The 13,040-nt window shown below is 37.6% G+C and overlaps 3 protein-coding genes across 4 annotated transcripts; 1 reads left to right on the top strand and 2 right to left on the bottom strand.

Annotated features, from left to right (window-relative positions):
- Positions 1-92: 92 nt before the first annotated feature.
- Positions 93-933, top strand: polr3k (polymerase (RNA) III (DNA directed) polypeptide K). The gene is made up of 3 exons (XM_084678620.1): positions 93-249; positions 368-455; positions 636-933. The coding sequence occupies exons 1-3, from the start codon at positions 139-141 to the stop codon at positions 761-763; spliced, it is 327 nt and encodes a 108-aa protein (XP_084534746.1). The 5' UTR covers positions 93-138; the 3' UTR covers positions 764-933.
- A 1,207-nt stretch (positions 934-2,140) lies between these two features.
- Positions 2,141-8,274, bottom strand: cdip1 (cell death-inducing p53 target 1). Of its 2 annotated transcripts, none has more exons than XM_084678617.1 (5): positions 8,041-8,274; positions 5,252-5,419; positions 4,541-4,693; positions 3,408-3,792; positions 2,141-3,241 (listed from the first exon to the last, which is right to left on the bottom strand). In XM_084678617.1, exons 2-5 carry the CDS (start codon positions 5,346-5,348, stop codon positions 3,130-3,132), a joined length of 747 nt encoding a protein of 248 aa, XP_084534743.1. In that variant the 5' UTR covers positions 5,349-5,419; positions 8,041-8,274; the 3' UTR covers positions 2,141-3,129. The 2 variants fall into 2 exon arrangements, with proteins under 2 accessions (XP_084534743.1, XP_084534742.1); XM_084678616.1 differs by having other exon boundaries at positions 5,252-5,424; positions 8,041-8,273.
- A 1,438-nt stretch (positions 8,275-9,712) lies between these two features.
- ubald1b (UBA-like domain containing 1b) lies at positions 9,713-13,007 on the bottom strand. The gene is made up of 3 exons (XM_084678619.1): positions 12,469-13,007; positions 12,102-12,161; positions 9,713-10,647 (listed from the first exon to the last, which is right to left on the bottom strand). Exons 1-3 carry the CDS (start codon positions 12,574-12,576, stop codon positions 10,369-10,371), a joined length of 447 nt encoding a protein of 148 aa, XP_084534745.1. The 5' UTR covers positions 12,577-13,007; the 3' UTR covers positions 9,713-10,368.
- Between the last annotated feature and the right edge of the window lie 33 nt (positions 13,008-13,040).

The raw sequence follows: 13,040 nt of genomic DNA, 5'->3' as shown, positions 1-13,040 counted from the left end.
GTACAGTCACACAGGAAGTCGGCTGGCATCGTGTCTACACTACAGCCAATCGTTGTGCTTGTTTTTTCATTATAGGCGGTTCTTTTGTAGCCGTAACTACTGAAACTTCCGTACGTGGTTGATGTCCAATACATTAACATGCTGCTGTTTTGTCCGACATGTGGAAATGTGTTGATTGTCGAAGAAGGTCAGAAGTGTTACCGATTCGCCTGTAATACATGTCCCTATGTTCATAACATCACCAGGAAGGTAAATCAACCTAGGTTGCTTAAAACCAAATTAGACAAGTACCTAAGCTAGCTACAAAGCTAGTTAACATTGTTGCAGCAGTATACATTATACATTGATGTATCCTTCTCATCCACAGGTAAACAACAGAAAATATCCCAAACTAAAAGAGGTTGACGATGTGCTTGGTGGTGCTAAAGCCTGGGAAAACGTTGACTCCACACCAGGTAAACAATTTGCTTGCTCTATCATTGATGACTGCTGGAAGTGTTTTTTGTTTTGTTTTTACATAGCATTTCCTATTCAGTAGTAGGCTATTTGGTTTTGATATAAAGTTGTAGTTTTCTTGCTGTTTGGATTTTCTATTTGTGTAATCTAGTCCCCTATTTTTTATTTGTGTTACATAGAAAAATGTCCGAAGTGTGAACACCCCCGAGCCTACTTCATGCAAATCCAGACCAGATCAGCTGATGAACCAATGACAACCTTTTATAAATGCTGCAATATCCAGTGTGGACATCGATGGAGAGATTAAACATTTTGATATTCTGGCCATGTATTTTGAGGACACTGACACCACAGTGAAACAACATGTACCTATGGCTAGTCTACAGAATCATCCACATTATTCAAACATAACTGGTTTTGTTTAGCCAAATTCACAAACATTTGGACTATCTTGTAAAAAGGTTTCTGTGTTCGTGATGTATTTTGTGTCTGGAAAGTGCTCTAAGCAGACATTACATATTATGTAACCCATTTACTTGAAAAACTGGTTAATTTCATAGTAATATTGGTTGGTTTATACTCATTGTTTGAAATAAAAGATAAACTTAACGTACTATTATTTTATTATTAAAGTAGTAACATCACTAGACACAATGCTGCATGTAGTATTTTCAAATAGCAAGACAGGCGATCAACATTCTATGCAAACCTTTCATTATTGGTTTATCATACATATTGCATGTCAAGCCAGTTTGAATTGGGTGTACTGTCACATTGGATGCATCTCATGTTATCAGAAAACAACCAGTTAACTGGCTAAATGCATATACATGCAATTGTATTTCACATTTTCTGTATTAACGAAATGTATCATTTGGAATACATTCCATTTTGAATGCAGTTGGAAATCATACATTTAAGCATCATTAAGCTTTCAAGATGTCAGATCATACATCAGAAGATTGTCAATTAAATCTGTTGAAATTACAGCATCTCAGATAATACAATTAGATAATCAGCAAACATGCATAAGTTAAATGCAAGCAATCTTAGACATGGAACTCACCAAGAACAGTTGGTAAGTCCAACATCAAGCTTGGACAGATAGTATGACGTGGTACACATTAAAAAAAGACATGATTCGTTTGAATATAAAATAGTGCATAATTAGAGGACTTAATATCCTATTCTCTCCGTACTGCTTTCCCAGGACAATCAACCTACTGAGTAGCGAGTCTGAACAGTAACAATAACCAGGAAGCAAAACAATATTTTTTTAAAGGACAGCGCTAATAATTCTAAATGTCATGTCTACCAGTGAAAGGATAATATGTTCTGGATTGAGGTGGGTATCACAGCTTGACATACATTGCCCTCAGCAAGTTGGACATACGGCACACGATTACTGTGTTGTCATGCAGAGTATGTCATGACTCTAATGAACCTCACTAGCAGAGCACTCTGACAGTTAGCCTTTGCACTGCTCAGATATCTGAAAATAATTGTTGCAAACCGTAATCCCTGGTGTTGGTTGTATTGTCCTTATATAATCCCTATCTATAGACCAAAATATTTTCAAAAAAGAATCACTAACTCTCATTCATATTTCCACGAAATATAAATTAATCCAGCATTAACCAATTACAAACGCAAAGCAGTTGAAAAAAACAATAGGGAAGCAATATAATGGCAACTGTTGTTTTATGGACGTATGAAATTTCACATGGGAACTGGGCATCTGCAACACCATGTTACACACAAACAATCATTTCATTATCAAAACTACGTACATTAATACTAATAAAGGGCATTACTAACAGTTCTGGCAAATTCACTATACAATGACAATCTAAAGCTCTAAAAACATAATAAAAGATATATTTCTATTCTGACCATTCTCAAGCAGGAAAACAAGCAGCCTAATGTAAATAAATGTAAAATCTGCCATCAACAGTTTGTTAGGACCAATGTCATGAAGTTACTTACTATACTGACATTTAAAACACATTATCCAGGACACAGGACAAAGTGAATTGCCACATAAATAATTCTCAGAAAATAATTTGACAAACAAAAACTTCAGATTCTTCAATATTAACATGATGTTATATAATATATATATATATATATATATATACATGTATGGATAGTGTTAAAATAAGATAAAATAATTACACTAAAAACTTAAGTACTGACCCTGCAAGTGCTGTCTTAACAAATTTGCCTCAGCAAGATTCACAGCTGATTTTTAGTAAACAACAATTTTCACAGCTTTGCACAATTGCCTTCTCCCATTTCAAAGGACTAAAATCCCACACCTTTTTCCAACAGCACGCATAAAACATGCAACACGTACCATTTTGTCCCCTGGTCCTTCATTTGGAATTTACAAGTGTGCAATATTTACCACGTCTGTCGGTTCTCTCTGTATGTTTCTCCTTTAACCACTAATAAACCGTGTTTGAGGTCTCTACATTGTAACTGGATGCATGTACATAGCAAAGGACGTTAATCTGAAAGTTAGGAACAAGTGCAGGGTAATCAAATTATTCATAAAATGAGACGTTAAGAGGACAGCTAAATGAAGCACAAAATACTGAGCAAAAAAAGGCTGTCTGAGCTGTGAGCTTCTAAGTGTGCATATCCATGTTGTTATAGTACGTCTGTCGGGGGTTAGCATATACGCTTGTATGTGTAGATGTGGCCTTTGCAGTTGGGGCAGGTATGCGTCACATCCTTGAGGTCATCAATGAGACAGGGAATCAAGCAGCATCCCAGATCACACCTGTAGTTGAGTGGGGGGAAATGGGAGAAACATGAATAACCATCTAAAAACAACTCCTTTACTACTTTTTTCTTCTTGTCTTATTCCTAGAGAGACCAGTGTGTGTGTGTGTGTGTGTGTGTGTGTGTGTATGTGTGTGTGTGTATCTCGGCAGTATCCTTCTTACCCCACACAGAAGCAGAAGAGGCAGAAGAGTGTATTCATCAAGCCAACGTCGTAAGAGATGCGGGTGACAATAGCCTGATGGCAGTGTGAACACACAGTCTGCACCGGCAAGGACTGAAAAATCTCCCCATGCAGGACGGTGACTCTGGCGCCTGCAGCTTGAGGTGACAGGACGGTGGTGGCATGTCCTTCATAAAAGTGGCCAGGCCCAGGGCCAAACCCAGGGCCAAACTGACCAGGCCCAGGGCCAAACTGAACAGGCCCAGGGCCAAACTGACCAGGCCCAGGGCCAAACTGACCTGGCCCAGGGCCAAACTGAACCGGCCCAGGGCCAAAATGACCTGGTGGTGGATGGATAAAATGACCAGGAGGAGCAGGGAAGCCACCTGTTGACAGATTACATTTTAATGTCACCAAACTATGCACACAGTAGTCACAGAATTTCATTAAATGTGTCAAATTATGTAAAACTGTAGACAGAAAATACTGTTTATAATTGTTTAACTCTCTGTAGATGTAATACGTTCACATGCTGAGTAACCCTAATAGCACAAATATTACAACTTTCCTTTTACAGCATTTACAATACAGGATTTGTCCCTGTTTGCACAACTGAGTTTCTCCATTATGGCTGGGATACACGCATCTTTTTGGTGTGTGCAGGTTGCTGCCAGCTGGCACCATCTATGGTACTTAGCCAGCAGATTCATCATGTAGAATCTTCCACAGTCTTCCAAAGAGAAAACAGCTTCTAGCTTGGTTAATCTACTTCAATTGTTTCCTAAACTAACTGACATGTAACGTTTAAAGTGACCTATTCTAACTTCCATTTTGACTGTAGGTGATAAAAATAATAAAATGTTCAGTAATATAAACTTTTATCCAATTCCATGTAAGAAAGAATTGTGTCACTTTATTTCACTTTTCTATTGCATTGTACCAGTTCAACTTGACCAGGCAAACCTGGTTCCTAGTACTATTGGTTTCACCTCAAATCGAGGTTTCAAATACCAAAAGGTGACGTAAAAAAACACAGCAGACCACTGATTGGTCAAACAGAATCAGGCCACTTTTAAAGAGCCAAGCTACCATAGCAGTAGCATTGTTTTGGCATGTCCACTTCAGTATACATACCGTGTGGTGACAACATGGGCATTGGCATGGACCCATCACCTGGGACGTGTGGGGGCAAGAAGCCTGGCTGTAGGCTGGCCTCATAGGGTGGAGGACCATAGTCTGGTGGTAGCGGCTGTCCCTGGGGCGGACCCACAGTTATAGGAGCTTCGGCTGAAAGACACCAAGCATAAATATACAGTTAAGACCACCCTCACATCACTATTCCTTATGGACTATGCTATACTCAGGCATGAGTACATACAGGTATCCATTTATCACTGGGAGAAACCTACAAAAGTACAGAAAGAAGCATCAATGCAGCCTATGTGAGAAATCACCCACATTTGAACCGTTTACAATATTCATTTAATCATTGTAAATTACCAGGATGTTTTATTAATCATCTATATAATTAGGCAAGTACCTATGCGGTTAAAACTGTATTTTATACATGGTAGGAGAGGAGGAAAGGGTCTTGTTTACACATATATAAACTGCTTTAAAAGGTTGCCTTGGTGACATTTCCTTTTAGACTTTCCTTACATTAGCCCAAAGGCAGAAAGAGGGGGAGGATTTTTTGACTGCACAATATCTTGTAAAACAACATCCAAAAAATACTGATACTTTAATGAGGTAAACGTAGCCTAATGTAATAGACAGCTAACAACAACAAACTAAAAACTAAGTCCACAGAACAAACATGCAGTTTGAAAAAAGCTGTAGTTTTACCAGAGGCTGCAGGCTGTCCGACAGGTTGTCCATTCTTCTCCTCCACGAGAGGGGCACTGGGGCCCCCAGAGTAGGGGGGAGGGGGGTCACTTGACATTCTGGCCGGAATTCAGGGGAAGGGGGCCTGGGGAAGGAGCTCCACTCACAACTGGCCTTAGGTGCGCTCTGCTACTCTGAGAGAAAAACACACACCAGCATGACAGTTGAATACCACACAATGACACATTGGTGTTGAAGTTGGTGTACATGTAGACTCTTTCCTTCTTTAAATTAGAATTCTGATCAATAATGGCAGCGAAAAATAGACAGTGATGTGTAGCATTATAAATAAATATCATTGTCCAGCCTTTATTTTAAAGCTAAACTGCCCCAACCACTCAACAGTGAGTCGACTTCACCTGAGGGTTAATGTTTAATATTGATTGTACAGCTGCAAAGTTAAATTTTGAAACTGCTCGTCTGACTCAAGAGTAGGTTCAACTCACTGTAACAAGAAGGGGCCAGGCTATCCCACTGATCCAACCTCATAGCACAACCGCTTCAATCCTACTTGCTGCTAGCTAAAACCTGAAGAGCTAAATTTACACAGATTATCCACTAAACCCTTGTTTCAGATATAGGTAACTTTACGTAATAGCTGTGGCTAATTTAAGTTATTCACAAGTGAAGAACACCGTGGCTTGTTCATTCATTATGCCAAACACTTTTTGGAGGACGGGTTGACCTGTCCTGTTACTCTGCTTAATAAAAAGAAAGGCCACTTCAGGGAGAATGCTACATAATCAAATCAATACAAATCCTTGTCTCTATTAACTTGAAGGAAGAGAAAAACATTAAACTCCCACGCTTTCCTTTCAAACTGGGCAAAACGGTCATGTTGGCCATTTAGTAAGAGCTACTTTAGCCTGGCAGTTGCAAATTGGTGCCAAGCTTGTGAAGCATTCCCTTATGACTTAATCTGGAGATTGAACTTTCACTGTTTTTGTCTTGTCTGTCCAATTCATCCCCATCTTTTACCATCCACTTAGGCAATGTTGCTATCAAGCTGTCACAACTACACATTTAATCATGTCTCTCATATCTCCCACTTCACATCATATTACATGCGTCAACCTCTTTCACTCTTTAATCTGGGAATCCATTTACTCCCATAGGCTACTTAACATTCCGTACAATTTAGCTTAGTGCTTTCACCTCTTCTATTAGCACATGTCCTTTTCCCTCCCTCTCTCACCATTATTCCTTTCTTTTTCTAACTTTCAATCCATCTGATCAGCTCAAGACTCTTAAACTACACAGTAATTTGACTATTGATATTTAAATTGAATAAAGTAAATATAATTGGTGATTTTTCACCAATAGCAACACTAATAACGACAAAGTCAAGGCTTGTCATGAACAATGTCAATCGGTGAAAAGACAATTTCAATACCCCATTGTAGCCAATGATTGAAGCAAAATATAAATGTTGGTATGATTCAAGCCAAGAAGTTTCCATCTCTGTCCAACTCACGATGAACGTTGAATGGTAAAATGCCATGTGGAACTGGTTAAACTGGCTAAGTGTTATACATTGTCAGCAAAAACCCACTATCCCAATGGCAATAAAAATAAGAATTGTACAGTAGACAATACTCATATTTAAGACAACTAGGCTAATCAAGGATGGATTGTCAGCTGCCATTAGAGAAAACTAAATGTATCATATTTTCTAGTTGATTGCATTATGAGATGCTATAGGACTACAGTACATCAGATTTTATTAGAACGGATGCCACCCTTTTTCACCAGCAAATCTTTTATTTTCTAGCATATCGCAAGGTCCCTAACAGCATTGAACAGAACTAACTCCAATGAATGCTAGTGTAACACAAGTTAAGGAAGACAACCTTAAAATAGATATGAATTGTAATCAACTACATTTCCATACAATAGATAATTATTTCCACATATTTCATAAGGGCAAGTGTCGTCTTCACCACTGATGAAGCTGTGTAGTGGAATTAACAATCCTAGTACAAAGTTATCTTGTGGTTGCAAAGTTTATACATGCTCAATGAACTATAATCAGGACGTCAGAATTTCAAAATAATTGAAGTCATTAATTGTTTATTTAAAATGCAGGCGTAGCAAGGAACATAAAATAGCAAGCCAGGTGTTCAAAATGACTACATGTAGTTACAGTACACTGCATCCATAATAGTTTCAAAGCCAAATTATGTTGACAAGGTTTATTGGATTCTGAAAATGTGGGTCTACGACGCGTTCTCCAACATAAGTTTTTTTCTTATTCAAAACAGGTTGAATATATGGCATCACAATTACGGTTACTATACATCATAAACCCAATTGGTCTCAATGGAAAGGATTCGGCTAGCCATCTAATCGTTTTTATGTTATGTCGCCTTACCAAGATGGCGTCCAGTTGACAATCTTACGTTAAACACTTTTTGCCACACTCCACACACAAACCTGAGCTTGATCCAACAATGTTTCAAGGTGGCAGCAGGCTGCATTACCCCCCAGTTATGGACATGCGTGACACACTATCAACAGTTAAGTTAACAGCCATGTAGCTTAATTGTTTGCTAGCTACCTGAATAAAAGCCCAGCCAGTGTTTTGCGGCTTCACTGAGTTTATCCAGGCTACAGTAGCACTAGCTAGCTAGCATGTAAAACGTAAGCGCTAACTAGCTAGCATAGGCTAACAACAACAACAACCCTTAGTTATTTAAAAGCTGACGTGAAGTAGATACACTTTTAGTGTCTACCTTACTAACTGTCTTTACCTGATGTGGTGGTATTTCCCTTATTAAAGGAGAGTATTCCGCTCATATCTCAAGCTTTCTCGGATGAAGGATGTTGTAATAATGGATCCTAGTAAGTTTCTGGAACGTTAAGCTTCTCCCGTATCTTTCTAGTACGTGGGATATGACGTATTCGTGGATCAATCTTTGGTTCACAGTGCATACCAGATTGGGAGTTTTCAGTAATGCTTCGAAATGCCAAAACTCCACCCGTCTGTCTTACCCCGGCTGATGCGTAGGCTAAGTAATAATTTTAAGGGAACCAAATAACCAACATTAACTTCTGCCCGAAAACAAGATGTTTCCTATTTTATTTCTTATATAAAACAACTAAAATTATGAACGACTTGAAACATTAGTGTTTGCGCCCACCATATTTAGTATTGCTTCATACACCCATATGCAACATATTTCCCCATGACAGTTAGGCTAATATATACGATAAATAAGGAAATATGAAATGCAATAACTCGATAAGTAGACGTGTTAGTGTCTCAGGTCAATTGTTATTAATGTATTGTTATTATAATGTATTTGTATATATTATTATATCAGTGATTGTAATCATGTCAGTAATGTTTATGTAGAATCACACACCAATTTCAGTAAAAAATCAGGTTTTAGAATTGGCAATAAATCAAGCCTCGAAAAAAAGCCTCTCAATCAAAATGTGATATGAAAATATTGGAGAGCGCTGTTCTCCCAAAAAACTATTGTCCTATCTCCATGTCCTTTACAAACCATAACATTATAGAATGTAATACTGGTTACTTAATTGCAAGTTTCTACAATAATTTAGTAAACCAAACTAAACTTTTTTCTTGCCCATAACAAACCTTGCGACTTATTTGGTTGTACATTTCCCAGAAAGCTAGATAACCAAAGGCATGACCAAACGGTCAAGGTTAGTAAGTAGTTCTTTTTTAATTAATTTGAATTAATTTAAATTGAATTAAGGATCCACAACTCCACCAATGTTGTCAATGGTTTTCCAACTGGTAGATCAATAAGTTTGTTGTTAGCACTTCATTATGCTTCATAATGTGTTTTTTTTCAAGAATAGGTTGAACATGTGAGTTACCAGAACAGCAATAATAATTGCTAAAGGCAGATAAGTGCACAGTCCACTTTTGCTTTGGTTAATATTTGAACCAGTGTTACTGTCAGTTATGGCTGTTGGAATTTTACCACAGCAGAAAAACTGATGTTGACTTTCAAATGGTGCTTTTGAAAGGGAGATAGAAACAAGTATTTCTAATATATAAAAAAACATGAACTGTTCACAAGCACAGACAGGGAAGCTTATGAAGGAAACATAATGGTATTTTATCCAAGAAAGGTGATTTCCTAAACAGACAGATGATACAGTGGGTGAAAAGGCTTTCTTAACAAAACAAATCTCTACCACATGAGAAAAGAAGTGACCATAACACTGTTTCTGTTTGAACCATGGAGATCAATCTTACATATTGTAAATAGTATGGGGGTTAATAATTGCTATAGTGCCATTGCTATAGTGTTTTCCTAACTCACTGTCCAAAACATCTGTTAGACATAAACTACCATCTGGTAATGCATGTAATATATGAATAATATGTAATAATATTCAAGTAATATGTCCACAGTATGTGTTAGAATTAGTATACACACAAAATAAGATGTAGAATATTTATTTAAATTTAGAAAATACAATGAATTAAAGCATTTTTCGGCAATCCTTGCCAATAGAAAGAGAAGGAAAAAATGAATAAACAGATGCTCACTTTGTACTGTTTGTATATTCAATCAAATATTGCTGTTCATTCAATCAATGTGAGACTAATTTCTAAAAACCTGAAGCTGCTGTATAAAACAATGAATGGTTATTAATCATGATTTAGTAAACATATTTTTCTGTGTTAATTAGAATGATACCACAATAGTACAGCTTAAAATATGAAATAACAGATTCATACTTGATTTCATAATTTGGTTAAAGAAAAAGGTTAAACCATGTCATTCATGCAGTGAAACCTTAGAAGCAAAGGCATCCAGTACATTGACAGATTTGAGACACATATAAAAAGACAAAGGTATGGTAATATTGGTTTGTTGAAGAGGAATTCTAAATAAAGGTCTATCATGATCTAATAATAATACATTTTAAAAATATAGTTTTAAATAAATTGTTTGCTTGTGGATTCAAAAAGCACTTACATCAGTCTTTTCAGTGCATGTACACTTTGATAGTTTGCTTGACATAGCAGTCCATTACTACCAATGTCAAGTAGACTGCCTTTTTAAGTCTCTTGTTAACCTGAGACCCCACTCTCATCTCTCTGCCTCCATGGTAACACTGGCCTGTTGCCTAGTGGCTTGTTGAGTGACGGCTGCAGGCCACCCAGGGGGAGGCACCTGAGAAGGCAGCTGAGCAGCAGTCCACATGCCCTGTTGACTTGGACCCCAGTTGACCTGAGGAGGGGGAGATGTTGCCATGGAGGCCAGGGGACTAGTGCTATTGAAGCTTTCTGAAGCCTTCAGATGAGAGAACATTGTAAGTGCATCTGGGAAGTTTGGGGGTGTTGCTGGTGTGTTGGCTGGAGTGCACATCTGTGGAGTGCAGAGAAACATGGAAATGGTTAACTTCATATCCAGCCTTGTGTGTTACGTTCAGCTGATACTACAGAGGATCACCCACAGGGGAGCACTGCCAAACACTGGGCTGGTTCAAAACCAACACCATCTCAGAAAGGATGCGCAAGAGTAAAAAAAATCATTTAAAGGCAGCGGCAACTAATGTTACCAGTCATCTACCCAGCAAGAGCTTCCAATACTTCTCTTTAAATGTAGGAACGCGTTATTCACCACAGATGATAGTTTACGCACTTTGTGCGTCATGTATTAGCAATGTGATGTGTTGTGTAACAGGGAGAAACAGCACAAGCTTGCATTCAGAGGATAGTTATTGAGTAGTCAATGTGACAGTAACATTTTAAAGAGGGATATGCATCTGCAACTTAGTAAGAACAATAAAAAAAAGTTTAAAGGCCTAAGTGTATTTACCACAAATGGTTACCCCAAATCCAAACTTTTGACAATCCTGGGGGGAGGAATAGTCTGATCGTGCTTCAGTAAAATATAAATGGTATAAATGGAACTCAGTCCAGATACTGCTTTAGAGTTGACCTGCTTCATATGGATTGGGTAGCCTCAATGCATTATATAATTCTCATTAATGATGCACAATTAACCTAAAGCACAAACATTGCTAAGTTCAGCACAAGCTGTCTTTGTTTAAAATGGGTCAGTGGCCATTGTGGCATATGGCTCACAGCTTTAACAATGACATATTTCATCTTACATGGACAATTACTTCTTCTATGTTTATACTTTATAAATACTTACACTTTTACAAACGTTTCTGATAAGAAGCAAAACATTAAGAGTGGTTCATTACAGACATGGACAGTTAAAGCATTTGTCTAAAGTCTAAAGCTGCAAATTTGCTACAGAAACAATACTGTTTAATATGGCAGACAAAATAAAAGCTAATGTAAACAAGTTAACTGCATATAGGGAATCTGTTTTTAGCATAAATTGTATCAATTGTGTCTTGTTTTTGGTGTTCTGATGCAAGTGCAAAGTGTAACCATTTTGTATTCCCACATTTGAACAAATGCTCTATTGTCTATCAAACATCAGCCATTAATTGGCCAAATAGCACGTTCATGGCAAAATTTCCTGTCTAACTATTTTATCCATAAAAAAAATAAGACATGCAAATACACTCACTGAAATAGGACAGCCAACTATTAATTAATTGATCGCTTATGTTAATTACATGAGTATTATCTAATCGCAGTCCGTGATTTCTTTCTTTTGTAAAAAATAATAGCCTTGATGTTTTTGTCTAAGCTAAATATATCACGTGGCAGGTGGAGTTATGGCAATAACTGCATAGAACGACAACGTGGCCACTGTTATTATTTTTGTTCGGATCAGGGTGGTGTAAAAGCCGTTTGCATACTAACAGCAACTATAACGATGTATTTAGTACTACTTACCATTTGCTGATGGTGACCATATGGAATATTGGTTTCTTGAAAGAAGGCACTAAGTGCAGTCTTAAAGGTTGACAGAGCAAAATAAACAGTTTCAGAGAAGCAGCCATTTTACTTGGGTGAAGCACACTGTACTATGTTAACAACAAAGCTCTTTGGGCTTAAATTATTTACTGTAAACTGCTTGCCTATCCCACCGGACATATTTACATTTAGCAATAGTGACTGAAGGGTACTAATGGCTGTCAATTACTGTAGTGAAATCTTCTGTAGCGAGCTACTGTCCCAGACATCCTATATATACTTAATATGTGTGATTAAATACTAGTTGTGATGTCATTGTAGTCTGTCGGGGACTAAGCATGCCTACCTCAAACTGCCAATGTGCCGCTTGCAATAATTGTTTTGCCTGGTCAGCTGCGCATCCTGCAGTCAGGACAAATTGATTTATCATAACTTGATGCTTTAGATCCTCCATTTTCAGCTGCAGCGTACTATTCTGAGTGTTTTCTAGGCTCAGTCCTTTAAATATTCATTGTCTTTTACAATTACATAGGTAGTTTGTCAGATGTACAAAAAGGCACCCCAAATGTTTAGGTGTCTGCTCTGCATACAGTGCAAACTCTAGCGTTCTAGCACTCCTTGATTGGCAACTTACAATAGCAAATCGTAAGATATGATGGGAGGGGGGGATCGGGGTTCTATAGATGGTTCCACCCAATCACAATCAATATCAATAAACGTCACCGAGACAAGCAGGGGAACCATCTTCCTACTCATGTCTACTGTTTCAAAATAAAGTGTTCTAGAAAACGTGATTTTAAAGTGTTTCTTACTAAAAATTGTCTTTCTATGTGCGACTATTTTTTTCAGCTATGTTAATACTATATAACATTTCTTTAACTTTCAATCTGAATGTATTGGTGATGGATTCTAATGTAA

This window comes from Hypomesus nipponensis, chromosome 17 (genome assembly GCF_054491055.1).
Source record: "Hypomesus nipponensis isolate SF chromosome 17, ASM5449105v1, whole genome shotgun sequence".
Lineage (NCBI taxonomy): Eukaryota > Metazoa > Chordata > Actinopteri > Osmeriformes > Osmeridae > Hypomesus > Hypomesus nipponensis.
The sequence above is the reverse complement of the archived record's forward strand: the minus strand, read 5'-3'. Positions and strand labels throughout refer to the sequence as shown.